General features: G+C 41.1%; 2 protein-coding genes across 3 annotated transcripts in view; one reads left to right on the forward strand and one right to left on the reverse strand.

Moving 5' to 3' along the window:
- Positions 1 to 707: 707 nt before the first annotated feature.
- C11H10orf88 (chromosome 11 C10orf88 homolog) lies at positions 708 to 6087 on the forward strand. 2 transcript variants are annotated; one of them, XM_030030794.2, is made up of 7 exons: positions 708 to 938; positions 1162 to 1365; positions 2410 to 2482; positions 3067 to 3079; positions 3167 to 3273; positions 4055 to 4524; positions 5536 to 6087. In XM_030030794.2, exons 1-7 carry the CDS (start codon positions 796 to 798, stop codon positions 5762 to 5764), a joined length of 1239 nt encoding a protein of 412 aa, XP_029886654.1. In that variant the 5' UTR covers positions 708 to 795; the 3' UTR covers positions 5765 to 6087. The 2 variants fall into 2 exon arrangements, with proteins under 2 accessions (XP_029886654.1, XP_029886653.1); XM_030030793.2 differs by having other exon boundaries at positions 709 to 938; positions 3067 to 3273.
- Positions 6088 to 8677: 2590 nt separating this feature from the next.
- The window catches only part of LOC115348313 (deleted in malignant brain tumors 1 protein-like), a 105621-nt gene continuing 100611 nt past the window's right edge, over positions 8678 to 13687 (reverse strand). The window contains exons 47-51 of the mRNA XM_041127391.1: positions 13409 to 13559; positions 11713 to 11984; positions 10743 to 10915; positions 9690 to 10075; positions 8678 to 9357 (exon numbers count right to left, since the gene is read on the reverse strand). Coding sequence (XP_040983325.1) covers positions 9072 to 9357; positions 9690 to 10075; positions 10743 to 10915; positions 11713 to 11984; positions 13409 to 13559 — 1268 coding nt within the window. The 3' untranslated portion in view covers positions 8678 to 9071. The remainder of the gene's footprint in view (positions 9358 to 9689; positions 10076 to 10742; positions 10916 to 11712; positions 11985 to 13408; positions 13560 to 13687) is intronic.

A 13687-nucleotide genomic window follows, 5' to 3' on the forward strand; every position in this document is an offset into this window, starting at 1 on the left:
ATGCCGACTGCATTTGTAATACCAGCTTGTAGAAAGCCTGTTCAAGTCCGTCTTTGTATTTTTCGCAAACCTAACTAACGTTCCTCAGCCGAGCACCAAGTGGAAGAACTCGATATCCGCTTTCCCTGGGTTTACGCCTGTACCGCAGTGTCAGGGGCAGCTTTCCCCGACTCCAGAAGCCGGCATCCTATTGAAAATTAAATGAACCCAATCTTTTATTTATAGTCTCTCTCCCATACGCGTGCGACTCGGAAGAGAGAATTCCGTCGCTCCGAATTCCGCTCTTTTATCAAGTCCCGTAGCACTGCCAAGCTTTTAAGGCTTCTCCATCTCCGCGAGAGCGCGTTATTTTATTAGAAAAAGGACTAACGCCGGCATTCCCCCGCACTGCGGGTGTTCCTTCAAACGCGTGGCCGCTCCCCTCCCTGTCAGCCTTTACCCGCCGTGGGCGGGACGCGGGGTGGGCTGGCGGATCCCCTCGGCCCCCACACCGGCCGCCACCACCCCGGAGGAGCCGAGGCGGTGCAGAGCCCTCTGCTCCTGGATGGCGGGCTCCGGGCACGGCGGAGGGACGCCCGTTTGCGGTCGCCGGGCGCACCCGACCCGTTCCCGCCGCAGTGCCGGGGTGCCGCCGGTACCTCAGGAGAGCTTCCCGCCACCCCAAACGCGCATGCGCGGAGCTCCCTCCCGCCCCCCGCCGCCTTGCGCAGGCGCACTCCGCCCGGCGGCCGCCGGGGAGGGTTCCTGTCAGCGTGTCCGCCGCTGCCGCCGCTCGGTTCCGCCCGCGGCGTTGCGATGGCGAGCGGCTGCGCGGCGGAGGAGGCGGTCGCCGCCGACCCGTGCTGTGTGGCGGCGGGGTGCTCCTGGCCCTGCGCGCCGCCGGACGGCCTGGCCCGGGCGCTCTGCTTGCGGCGGGGCGCGGGCGGCGGCGAGGCCAGGTGAGGGCGGTGGCGGACGAGGGGACCCTCCGCCGCCCCCCGGGGGGGCCGCGCCGCCCCGCTGGCTCTCCTCCTCAGGCGGCTGCGGCCAGGCGGGCGGCGTGAGGGGGTGCCGGGCCGGGCCGGGCTGGGCTGGGACTGGGCCTGGGCGGGCGGCGGGGCGGGAGCGGGCCTGGCGGGACAACGCGGCCGTGGCGCTTCCCCCCCCCCCCCCCCCCCGCAGCACCGAGGCCGTCGTCGTGGAGAGGCGGACGGGCGGCGGGAGCGAGGCGCCCTGCGAGCTGCATCTGGAGTGCCGGCCCGCCGGCGCCGGGGAGATGGTCTCCGTCGGTATCCTGAGCGAGGCCCGGAACATGGAGGTGTACGTGGGCGAGGAGTACTGCGGGACCGGCCGGGGCGAGAGCCTGGGCGCTGCCCGGTCCCCGGGGTGAGTGGCGGCCTCTGGCCGCGGCCCTGGCGGGCACCGGGGGGTGCCTGCAGCAGCGGGAGGCGGCCGTCGGCCTGGCGGGGGGTGTGTGTGTGGGGGGGTTGCTCCTGGGACCCTAACAGCGTCTGGCCCTTCTCTTACTGGCAACGTCGTTCTCTGTCTGTGTATCTGTAAGGTGCTCCTACTAGTAAAGGCCTGATGTCTGCACCACGAAAGCCACCCGGTTTGGTCTTTCTGGAAGGTCTCTGCAAACCTGGTGAATGGGCACAGGCACTGCGGGCGCCTGGGATAACCCTGGTGTTCTCCTCACAGTTACTGGTGGCTTGCACGAATGCTGCCTCTTTGATAAATTTAAAAGGCTGCAGTTAAGCTAGTTACCTTTTTATTCTTCTGTAATTAACAAAAAGTTCAATTCAGTAAGTTATAAAGTGCCGCTCTGAAATTCTGTTGGGTAAGACTACAGAAGGAGTTAGGGCAGATGCAACATTTCTATATTGTTTAATCTTTCTGGACAACAGATCTGCTCATCTCTTCAGCAGATCTCTTTTAGCTGATCTTTACAAAAGACCTCTTGTCTATTTGATACGTAGTCATCTCACACTTTTAAGAACAAGAGAGAAAATAAAAAAAACAAAGAAGGATTTCTTTTCCCCTTCAGTACTTCCTTCCATGCTTTGCCGGGGGAATTAAAGCAATGTCTTCTCTTTTGTTTTTAAGTCATTACATGGCACATCTGCTGCTTAATTAGCTAAATAAAAATGGCCGACTCAGAGCCTCAGAAAAGATGTGTGAATAACGTACTGAACCTCAAAAGCTTCCCTAGTAGATAATGTACGTACACATACAAATCCTTTTTTACATATGTATCTGATAAGATTCTATACAAGTTGCATAGAAGCATTAAAACTGCTATACCACATTAGAAATATGTTCCAGTCAGTCTTGTTTCTTGTCTAAATATTTACTGATACAGAGTATTTCTACTAAAGAAAAAAGTACTTTATATAGTGAATGTCACAGCTCGTTTATTTTATTTTTTTCTAGCGAAACTGAAAAGGTTACTTTATACAAAAAGTACCTTAAGTTTGAATGCCCTGCAGCCTCCTGTAGAATTAAGGTAGGGAGTTGAACAGAATTGTTTTATTTTTCTTTGTCTTTTTAATCACTTAATTGACTAAATTGCATTGCTCTTACTCAAATTATTGTTTTTATACACTTCATTACTTCATATATTCACTTAAAAATCTGTTAGGTAGTACTTTGTCTTGACAGAGTTCTCCTTTTAAATTTGTATCACAGTTTTCTTATGAAGACTTAATATTTATATGAGAGAGACAGTACAGTCTTAGAGGAAAAAAACTTCATAAACCAGATAAACTGCAGATAATCAACAGTTGCTGTGTAATTAGAACTGTTTAACTCTGATGTGGTTAAATAACCTTATGAAAATCTGTATGGCCACTGCTCTTAAGTGGTTAGAAGATCAAGGCCTGGTTTATCTTTGAGTCAAGCAGGCACCTCTGTTACCGTCAGAATTTTCCAAAGAGTAATAGCAAGTAGTAATCTGCTTAATTTCCCTGCAAAAGAGTTCAGCATTGTTTTTCCCAAGACTCAAAGAATAATGCATTGTCCTATACATACAAAGAAAACATGAAACTATTTTTTTCCTAACCAAAATACTTTTTCTCCTTCTTGCAATAGCTGCTCTCCATTGGTGAGAAACAAAGAGTACTCATCAGTAAAATAATTGTACAAGTGAAAGCAGTGTCTGCAAAACTAGCAACTGATTTTCCTTCACTAGGCTCAAGCATAGATATAGACAGAGTGCAAACTATAATGGAGTCTATGGGATCTAAGTTGTCTCCAGGTGCTCAGCAACTCATGGACATGGTCCGATGTCAGCAGAAAGTAAGTCACTCTGCTTTTCCGTAAACGTAAGTAGTACTGATCTGTGACCGTACCTTCTGTAACAGTTAAGCGTGTTCTAAACTGATTTCATGAGGAGGATTTTTTTTTTTAATTTTTTTTAACCCACTTGGCTTTCTGCCAATTTAATCCTGGTTTAACTATTGCCACCCTTAAATGAGGGCAGTGAATAAAGATTGTGTGCTCAGGGAATCACTGTGCATACATCAAGTCCAGAGTTAAAAACTCTGTGTCATCATCATTTTAAACTTCACTGCCACCCTACTCTCCTTTTGTTCGTTTCCTTTGTCGCTGCTTGTCAAGGATGGTGGGCATGTTCACTGTAATGTCTGGGGTGTAGGTTAGATGGGCCGGTTTGTCTCCTTTATGGTTATTAAAAGGGTGTCACCTTCAACTAAAGGGAACGTGCTCTTACAGGGTGTTTATTTGATTTAGATTCTAGTCCTGCAAAGTAGGCTATTTCAGCAGAATCCTGAATCCATCTGATGTTAATAATGTTCTCTGCTGGGGACATAGCATGGTAAAAATGAAGTCAGTAAAACTGTTTTGTTACATAGAAACTGGCAAGATACTTAATGCATAATACGTACAGGGAAAATATTTTCCTGTGCTTTTTCCTAAGAATAGAATTCAGAACTACTTGTAAAATCTTTACATCACAGTAGTAGAATGCTGAGTTATAAAGTATCTATTGCTATTATTGTATAATTTCCAGTATATTTTAATACTTAAATATTAATTGTATTGTTTTTCTTTCCATTAGAACAGTTTACCTCTTGGAGACAAACTTAATTGGATCTTTGGGAAAAGTTCAGACTTTGGAGGTGACCATGCAATAGACGGATTGCGCAGTGCAGCTATTCAGACATTGCTAGATCAATCAGCCAGTGAACCTTTGCCTGTTAAAAAGCAGTTAACAAGTGAAACAATATATGAAGACATAAAAATAAGTCATGATCTGAACACACAGGTACCCGAAAGAGGGAATACTTTTGATTCTGACAGACTTACTACCCAGCAAAATACAGTTGACCTCAGAAATGATTTTAAAGTCATGGGATCTTTGCATATGCAGGAACAAGTGAGCGAAACCCCAAATGTAGCTAATCCACAGGTGCTTCTTCCTTTTCTTCAAAACTTATGTAGTCAGGTAAATCGTCTTCGGCTAAAAGATGGCGATAGGCATTTTGGTAAAAATGCAGTGACTAAAGAGGAAGGCATTCAGTGTGTTGGGTAAGTTAAGTTTGGTAAACTTATTAAAGTAGTAGTTTGACTGTATTTATTGGCAAGTTTAAAAAATAAACAAGATCATCATGTAAGCATTTTATTCTCATTAACAGCAATTGTGAATCTTAAAATACGTGGTTTTGAAGGCTGTGTGGCGATGAACATTGTTACAATTAATTTTTCAGATGACCTGCTTGAATACAGGAGATTTTTCAGAAGAAATCACATCATTTGTTACTAAACTGTTTGTGTCTTTTTTGCCTCCATTTCACATTTTATGATTTAAAAAAGAAAGTATGGTCTTTCTGCAATTTCATATGTTTAGTTTGTCTTTCTTGTCTGTTACTACATTTTCATTTTGACTACTTCTGCCTCCTGATTCTTATCTCTTCCTTTTTTCACGCTGTACGCCATGATCTTTCTGCTGTATTTAGTGTATCTCATCCCACCCATCTTTCATGTCCCTCCTCATTGGTTGGCATTTACAGTGCAAACTTCATAGTGCACCCAGTTTGATACCTAAGGAGCAATAGTGGAAATGGCGAGATGTAGGAATTGGGGCTCTAACAAAGCCTGAATATCTCCAGCTCCTGGGAAAGTGCAGTATTTTTAAAGAATGCAGATGCAAAAATAAAGAATTGCATAGTTTGTATAACTCTTGAAACACTTTAGCTGAGAAGAATAAAGTCTGCCATACTGACAGAATTTGAATGCTGTGTATACTGTTGAGTTGCATGGATTTTGTCATACATAACTAAGCTGTCTGAGCCTTTGAAAAAATCAGGTTGAAAGAAAATGGCTATATACCCTGGCATGTTTCTAAAAAACTCCTGAGATTTAAAATGTAGCAGGTGGGCAAGGTATTTTACTTGTGCTAAAAACCTAATACCTTCCGAAGTTTATTGTCTAATAAATGAGATTTTAAATTTAAAAGAAGTTCAGGTGTCCAGATCTCTATCATGCTCCTTGCCATTAAGAAATAGGTTATACTTATTCTTATATTTGCTCTTTTCACAGGGTAGACCAACAGCCTATTTGCTCCTATTTGGAAAAGATTATCTCAAAAAATATGGATCTGATGGAGAAAAAACTAATGGACTATATTGATCGCCAAATCCAGGCTCTTCAGACTCATATAGATAACAAAATGGTTCTCTTAATGGACTTGGTTCAGAACTCAAAGCCAAACAAAATTTCACAAGCACACTATGATTCTAACGAAGGGTTCTCTAATGGAGAGAGATAGATGTATATAGATATAGGACTTCAGTGTAAGTACTTTAAGGGCAATTATACTTTACAAAGCTTAGTATTTATGGAGTTATAACTGTAAAGAACCTTAGTGTTGTTGACTTGCATTTTGTTACTGTAATTCTATACACTATTGTACACATTTCTTAGTTTCATGAAAGATTTTAAGAATGTGTGTTTTTTTCCTAAATATAAGAATTTTGTATGCCCTTTGTGGCTTATTTATTTAAAGAGCATTGTTAAAAGCTGTATGAAACAGTTTCCCAGTTTCAGTTTGAACAATGGAGAAGTACTCTAAATAAACTGAATTACAGCTTATCTTTTTACCTACGTGTAATCAGTTCACTTTTTTGTTGTCTTGATTTTTTTTTTTGCGTGTAACATGTTACCAGTAGAACAGAATGTAGTTCCTTTGTGCTTTTAGTTTATTTTAACGGCACTCCTGTGAAGATGTTTATTACTCCATCTATAAGAGGAAGGGTAGTACTGGCATTACCTAACTTAGACTGTTTAAGGAGTCAGGTTTAGAGAGACAGGCTAACTTGAACCCCAGCCTGGGTTCTTTGAAAGCCTTGCTGGCTGTACAGGCACCTAAGTTAGGAATCTAGGCTCCTTAAGTGATGCCTAAAACAAGACTGTCATTATACTTTTTCCCTCCTTAGTTAATTGAGCCATGCAGGAACAACTGAAGTGAATGTATACTCGCAGACTTCTATTTATCCGTGTTTCATTATCCTAAGAAATGTAAGTACTTAATTCGTGGTTCCTCTCAAGGGGATTTTTTTGCCAGACAGAATGTGCTGGGGTAGGTAGGATCTGCTGCATTTCAATAACCTTAGACCAGAGAATTAGCCTTATTGCATCATATTTGCTTCAGCCTGTTGGGATCAGTTCTGCTGTCACTTGGGGAGGTAGAAATGTGACTCGGAAGTCCCTTTGTGGAAGGTCAAGTTTCATTCTTTTTATTGCTCTTTGAATTCTGGGGTGCACCATTTCACTTGGACTTTATAGAGACTTAATGGTAAACTCCTAGTTTGTATTTGGTGTCTTAAAATGCATTGAGTAAAAGCTGTTGATAGGGAAGCAAGTGTTGACTGAGCAAGCAGCATAGGCACGTACAATCCAGTATCTTTATCTAGTCTATCTAGTATTTTCTTCTTCTCCCTGAAAACTGATGTCTTTTGAAGACTGTCAGATCTTGATGGTAGCAACCCACAGGAGGAGATTTTTGAAGAGAGGGTAGTTTGCTTTGAACAGACATCTCACAGTTGTCCCTCAGCTTAACTCACGCCAGGTGCAGTTTCATAGTGATTCGAAAAGATAAAAAGATTATTTTTATTTTTGAAGAAAAAAGGACCTAAGTTATCTTGTACTTTACAAGTCCCTTTAGACCTGTAAAGTTAGTTTTTAGTTCCTTTCTAAGAAACACCCTGAGGTAGACACTTACGTGCTTTTTCATCTCAGTGATTTAAGATAGAGTACTAGGTTGAGAGGTTTTAATTACAAAAAAAGTTGAAATATGTTTCCAGGCATTGTTGTGTTCCAAGGCTGTTAGTTTATTGATTTTTGTTTGGTTTGGGTTTTTTTCCCTCTCCCCTCTTTGGGTGTCAAATCTGAATAGAAGTTGACGCAAATTCAGAATATCCTGAAGTAGTTAATATGAGCTCTGGATTTTTTGGTAGCTGTATCCTGTTTGGCGATTGTGATATTTTAGTATCACAGCTACCACAATGATAATATTTGAAATTAAAACCACAAATGAAAGAGTGTAGAAGTTGTATTGTTGCAGGTTCAGGGTTTCTTCAGCATCTGCTTTAGTGAGGGATTCTGTGTAGAGAAAAAAATAAAGTGGGATGTTTAAAGTTTGGAATACCATGTCATTTCAATGAAAATTAAACAAGCATTTTTTTCAGATATTTCTGTTCTGAGGAGTTGACCCACACTAATTGTAAATTCTGAATCTGTAGTACTGAAGAGTTGTAAAAATTTGTAATAATCATGCAGAAGAGCATTGCAACGTTAACAAATTCTTTGGTATTGCTGTAGCCAAGTTTCTGCCAAGCAGTGCTGTCATTATCTTTAGAACCAGATAGATGGGAGACATATTGCTGAAGCAAAGCTGGGCAAAAAAGAAGCTTGTTGTTCTAAGTCTGTCCCTTCTAATGGTTTACTAGCTGGTCCTTGGTAAAACTCATTATTTTTCTGTAAATCATGAAAGATACTGTGAGAATTAATCTATATTTTATAATACTTTGAGTGTGATCTATTTGCACTTGCATCCTTTTCACATTATACGTGTCCAGTTTCTAGCATATGGATGCAAGTCTTTCACTATTAAAAGAAAAGGGAACATGTTTAAAATGCCACTAGAGTTCAAAGAGGTTAATAATTATTTTAAAAAGGAAGAAAATGTTTATTACTATTAAGAGCGTGATTAACACTACTTAGATCTGACACCTGAAAGCATATGGCACATTGTTCTAACTTCTATTGAGTACAAAGCTTCACCTGAGAAAAGCACAATGAGCACAGTGGGAGTAACAATACAAGCTTTTTAAAATAGCTTTTCCATGTTTTGTAGTCTATGTTAGCTGTCTACTGATCTAGACCACTGTAAAGCAGACTGCAAATTGTGCGAAAGAGTATGTCAGATGGGGGCACTAAAGCTTAGTTGTCTTAAACAGCTTTGCTGCTCTAATTTAAAAGCATGGTGTTTTTGTGTTCTGCTCCAGTGGCTGTCCTCTTCATATTTTTGTTCTAATAGGCAATACGTACAGTGTGAGGATTTAACCTAGTGTGGAGTAAGTCATCTGTGTTTATCATCTGGCATTGCTTTTCTGTAGTACCAACAAATAAAACTGAGTGAAATTGAGTGGACTGTTAGAAGATACATGGGTTGTAACAAAGCCTGACTATTACTTGGAATGTGTTCTTTAAGTAGGCTGTGGCTTTGGGAAATGAGCCCTGGTCCTTTTGTATGCCTCATCAAAAACTGTCACATTTGAAAATCTGAAATCTTTTCTTTCATAACTTTTTCTGAACACATAGTCAGATTCTGCATGCACTGCTTTTATAACTAGGAGTGAGTGCTGCTTTTTCTACTTCAAAGAGCACACCTTAATCCAAAAAGCCATCAGTCTGTTGGTTTGAACAGTATTTCTGTGATCTCACAAAACACAAGCTTTGTTGAACCCGTTGCTCTGGTGCCACGTTAGTTTTGAACTAGTGTAATTCACTTATTTCATCAGTGGAACGAAGGTAACGGATTTACACCAAGGAAGAGCTTAAATCAGGTTCTTAATTTATGTATTCCTCTTACCTGAGTGATCAGCAGACCTGAGATCTCTCTTCAGGCGGATGGGTCCTACTATGGTATTAGTTTTCCACGTGTATGAAGAAATAGCTCTTTTTTGCCTGGAGATACAGCCTTCGGTACAGCGAGAGTTTGGGTTTTTGCTGTCACAAATTAAAATATCACACTGGAGATAAACAGATGCAAAGCTCTGCAGGAACCTGAAGGCATTAAATTTGAATCTTCCATAGTGTTCAAGTGGTGGGTAGGTTACCACAGTGTCATCTTTATTGCAGCTGCAACAGAATTTACAGAGCTGTTAAAGTAGTCCACATACAACAATCATTCTTGCTAACTACTGTTAACTGTAATCACAGCATTTTAACTAGGGCATTATTTTTACATTTGGGCACACAGTGCTGTGCTTTTTTTGCTTCTGTCCAGTGCAATGTGGTGCTTGTTTTAGCTAGCTCTGTTTATGTAATGCCTTTAAATTTCTGTGAAATTTAGCTTCCAACCACAGTGTACTAAAGAAGGTAAGTGGAAGAGAGACAAAAGAACTACTGTTGACATTTAGATTATATTTCCTCACATATTAGGAGAGAGTCAAAATAATTTAGAGTCTTACCCGCTTCTGATCAAGTCATACGTTAGCGATCCAAAATCAGGTTGTGGAGATGCTATACAGGTATCAACAAACACCAAAAGATTTGCGTCAGTGGAATGAAGACTGACTTGAGCAAAAAGGGTTTGGTTCAAGTCTACATAGTACGGGGACTCAGATACAGGCTTGGAGAATGTATCTGAATCATAGAATGACATGCTAACACTGTATTTTCCCACAGCAGTTGTGTTTTGGATTATATTATTTTTTGTTATGTAAATGACTTCTAAGGTTGAATTGTTTTCCATTTTGCATTTTGCAATGATCTGTATGCTCTTTTGACGGGTGATAATGTTGCCAGTTGCAGAGAGAGATACGATGTTGGTGTAAGTGATGCTATGACCTTCATCCTGTAAATGGAATCATATGAAGTGCTCAGTTGTGATTATATGAGCAGTGCTGTTGAAAGCAGTTGTACTGAAGTTACAAAGCCACCCAGCTATGTTTATCAGAGGCTCAAGCTACCTTTGAAATGTGAAACAGGTTGCAATCAAAAAACTGTTATCAACCCTCCTCCTGTTTTTTCAAAATGCTGAACCAACCTGTGCAGCAAAAAGGTTAAGAAATACTGCATGGAGTGTGGAAAGTACCAAAGCTATGCTTCAGTCACCCTTATCAAAACAATGCTATGAACTAGCTCTTGGGAGTCTTCACATCTTGGGGGTTTTTCCCCTTTCCTTGTGACACCATGACAAGTGCCAGCTGTATCACTTGCAGGGAATGTTTGAGTTGCGTACCTAACATTGCGCTACTTCTGATAAACTGGGTTGGAGAGGGAATGAAACACTTGGGGTTAATTTGTGTGGACTCCCCTGGACTTCCTTCAGAAGGCTCATTGATCATCGGGCTCTTGAAAAGGAAAAAGGTTCTTTCTACTTCAAGACTGGAAACAGGTAATGGGATGAGCTAAGTGAAAGTAAATCAGCTTGTTCACGTGATATTCATAAACTGCTTTTACAAGCTCTTATAATTCATAAGCTTTTGTTAGCTTATTCACAGAACTTTTTCTCCCTTTACCTTTTTAGTTGTTCCACAGCTTGTTAATGGGAAGGAAAAGATCACTGAATCTGTTACAGCTGGACTGCAAGATGGATCATTCAGACGTAGGTGAGTTTCATTATAACCAAGGGAGGTCAGATAAGACTTGCTCAGAAGAATTCTCATGCTATCTGAAGAGCATGTAAGGAGTGCTGCCATTGAAAGAGAAATTAAAAAACAAAAACACCATGTTACCACAAACTGCTGCAGTCATTTCTCAATTGGTCTAGACACTTGAACCTGTTGCATGGTTCTTGATTTGTCAGTCTGAAACGGCTCATGCACGTTTAAGGTCATGCAGAAGTTGGAACAAAATTTCATGCTCGACTTAAAAAATGTTAGATAAGCAAAACCATATAAAACTCATGCTGAAAGTTTAATTTTAAACCCAGAAACACAGAATGAATTTCCCTTTATAAAAGGGAAAAGGAATCAAAGTGCTAGTGCAGAACAGTGGGTGAGGAAATTGATTTATGGCAGATATCGAGGCTTTAGAGGTTCATTTTCCACCTCAGTTAATGAGAGGATGGGCATGCAAACATGGAACCAGTAAGAATAATGGTCCAGCTCTGGGGGAAAGGAAATTGCAACACATCTAAACCCTGTTTGTCTAACCGGTGCAGACCATTTTCCTGAGTATCTCAGGGAACAAAACCATTTAAACTTAACCAAAGCTTATCTCAGCATCTCTAGGATGGTAACAATGCCTGCTTTGTCCAAAACAAGGAAAAACTGAGATTTTCAGTGGTGCCAGCCAGAAAAAAGGACCAAAAAGTGAAAGAACAGGCTTTCTTTCACAGATGGGTTTGGTAATAACTTATGCTCCATAGGTGAGATGATGTGGGATTTTTGTATGTAAAGAGGGTTAATGACTACCAATAAAAAGACTTAAATCCTCAGTATCAAACATCGGTTCTTCTTGATATTTGTAAGGGAAGGGAAGAATTACATGTGAGATTAAGAAACAGCATCCTATTCATGTAGTGAGCGTACTTACTGTTGGGCTCCGCAGGAGCTAGCAGTGGAGTGCTGGTATACTGAGCAGAAAATCCTCTGTAGGAGTTGGCATAGTCTGTAGATAACACAACTGTCATAACATTTGAAGAAGATTCAAATGTGGGCTGAGCAAGACCACATACTTTTCCTATTAAGCCAGTGTTAGTGGTGAGGCCATCATAGACTGCTGTGAAGTCAAATTGGCAGTTTCGGTCTAGTTCCAGGCTGTAGACAGAGAAAAAATAATTACAGGGAAACCTGAGTATAGAGAACATTGCTCATACTGGATAGAGGATCCAGTGTAGATAAAGTGTCTGATGAATTCCAGTTGACTGAAACAACAGAATGGAGAATAAAAGAGCATGTAAATAGGCATTATTAAAACCAAATAAAACATGGAAATCCCTCAAAGGCAAGAAATGCTTAATAAGAGTGTGATTCTGCTCCTATCAAAATAACAAACATTTTGCTATAGTTCTCCACAGAAGCTGCAACAACTATGTTTTTATAGCTCTGATACTGTATATATTGATTGCTAATTATTTACTGAACATAACCACACCTTCAAATACATATTTTTTTATATATATGTAAACAATCCTGTATCCTAAAATAAAGAGCTTTTAAAGTGTAGGGTTGACTTAAGGTGTAGGGCAGGTCTCTGAAGCCTCTTGTGTATGTCACTAGAGGAAGGCTCTTGCCCTTTTTATCAATCTGCATGAGAGCTTATCGTGGTGCTTGCCACCCTTGATGAAAAGCACCAGCTGTACCGTGGTGGGTGGGTGCCTCCAGAACAACATCTCTGTTCCTGAATCAGCAGATGGACCCTGAGCAGGACTGGTGAGAGCGTACACCATGCTGCGCGGAGTTCATCATCTCAGAGGGCAGTGGTCAAGGTAACTATTTCCTATAGAATCCTTTATGTTTAATACTGAATTCTTAAACAGCATTCTGCAGTCTGAATATCTCAAGAAATGTTCTTGAAGATATCGCCCTTTGAATTAGCTTGATCTTGAGACTTTCCTCTATGCACAGTGTCCACTGGTGGAGGGAAAGCCAAAAAAGGGCTACCAGGCTGCTACGTATGGGAGACCAACGCTGATAAAGCGCAATATGGGTCAGGAAAATCCATGCCAGTGTGGTCTCCTTATGCCAATGCATCCATTAGCATTTATACCTGGAAGTACTTAAGCCAGTGCTACGTTACCTTCTTTGCCAACGGCCAGCAATATTAAGGAAGACATACTTTGGCCAATGTTTGCTATATTCTTCTTTTGACCCTCAGTTCTAAATTGCAATTACAGTACACATGATGGTTTTAAACATGTGCCTTATGTAGCAAAAGCTTTATTTATACTGATGGATTTAAATTCAGATCATGCAGGCTAGCTTAAAATGGCCCTGCGCCTCATGGCTAGTCACCTGAAATACTTTCTGCGTTCCACTGACTGGCACTGCGGTAGCTATAGGGTAGTGTACAGTGATGTGGAACACGTTGCAATTACTTTATCATAAGAGTCAGCAAAACACGTTTTAAAAGTGTATAGATGTTGTAAAAGTTTGAAAGCACTTCTGGTTCCTGTGTTTAAAGTAATGCTTTTAAACAAAATGAAAAAAAAGACTAATAGAGCATTAGGGCATTTACTCACAACAAATCCTGGAACTGTAAGTTTATCTTCGAGTTTTTTGCTGTTTGTATGTGCCAGACACAGTATGTAAATTCAGGGTAACGTTCTGGGTAGTTAGGGCTGGTAAGTGTCCCATTGGGACCAGTTAATTGTCCCCCACAATTTTCAATTTCTGAAAAGAAGAGTAAATAAATTGGTAACATAACAGTATATGTAATGAGCCATAAAAAAATAAATTAAAGACCTGAAGTTATGTAACTAGCAGGATTGTTTCTTGAGGATTCCATTCCTTTGGAAATG

Source organism: Aquila chrysaetos, chromosome 11 (assembly GCF_900496995.4).
Source record: "Aquila chrysaetos chrysaetos chromosome 11, bAquChr1.4, whole genome shotgun sequence".
In the NCBI taxonomy this organism is placed as follows: domain Eukaryota; kingdom Metazoa; phylum Chordata; class Aves; order Accipitriformes; family Accipitridae; genus Aquila; species Aquila chrysaetos.

Excerpts from the sequence above, each read along its gene's own strand:
- C11H10orf88 (XM_030030793.2), top strand. The coding sequence starts at position 796 with ATGGCGAGCGGCTGCGCGGCGGAGGAGGCGGTCGCCGCCGACCCGTGC. Across the intron at positions 3,274-4,054 it reads TGGTCCGATGTCAGCAGAAA|AACAGTTTACCTCTTGGAGA; the intron begins GTAAGTCACTCT and ends TCTTTCCATTAG. Across the intron at positions 4,525-5,535 it reads GAAGGCATTCAGTGTGTTGG|GGTAGACCAACAGCCTATTT; the intron begins GTAAGTTAAGTT and ends CTCTTTTCACAG.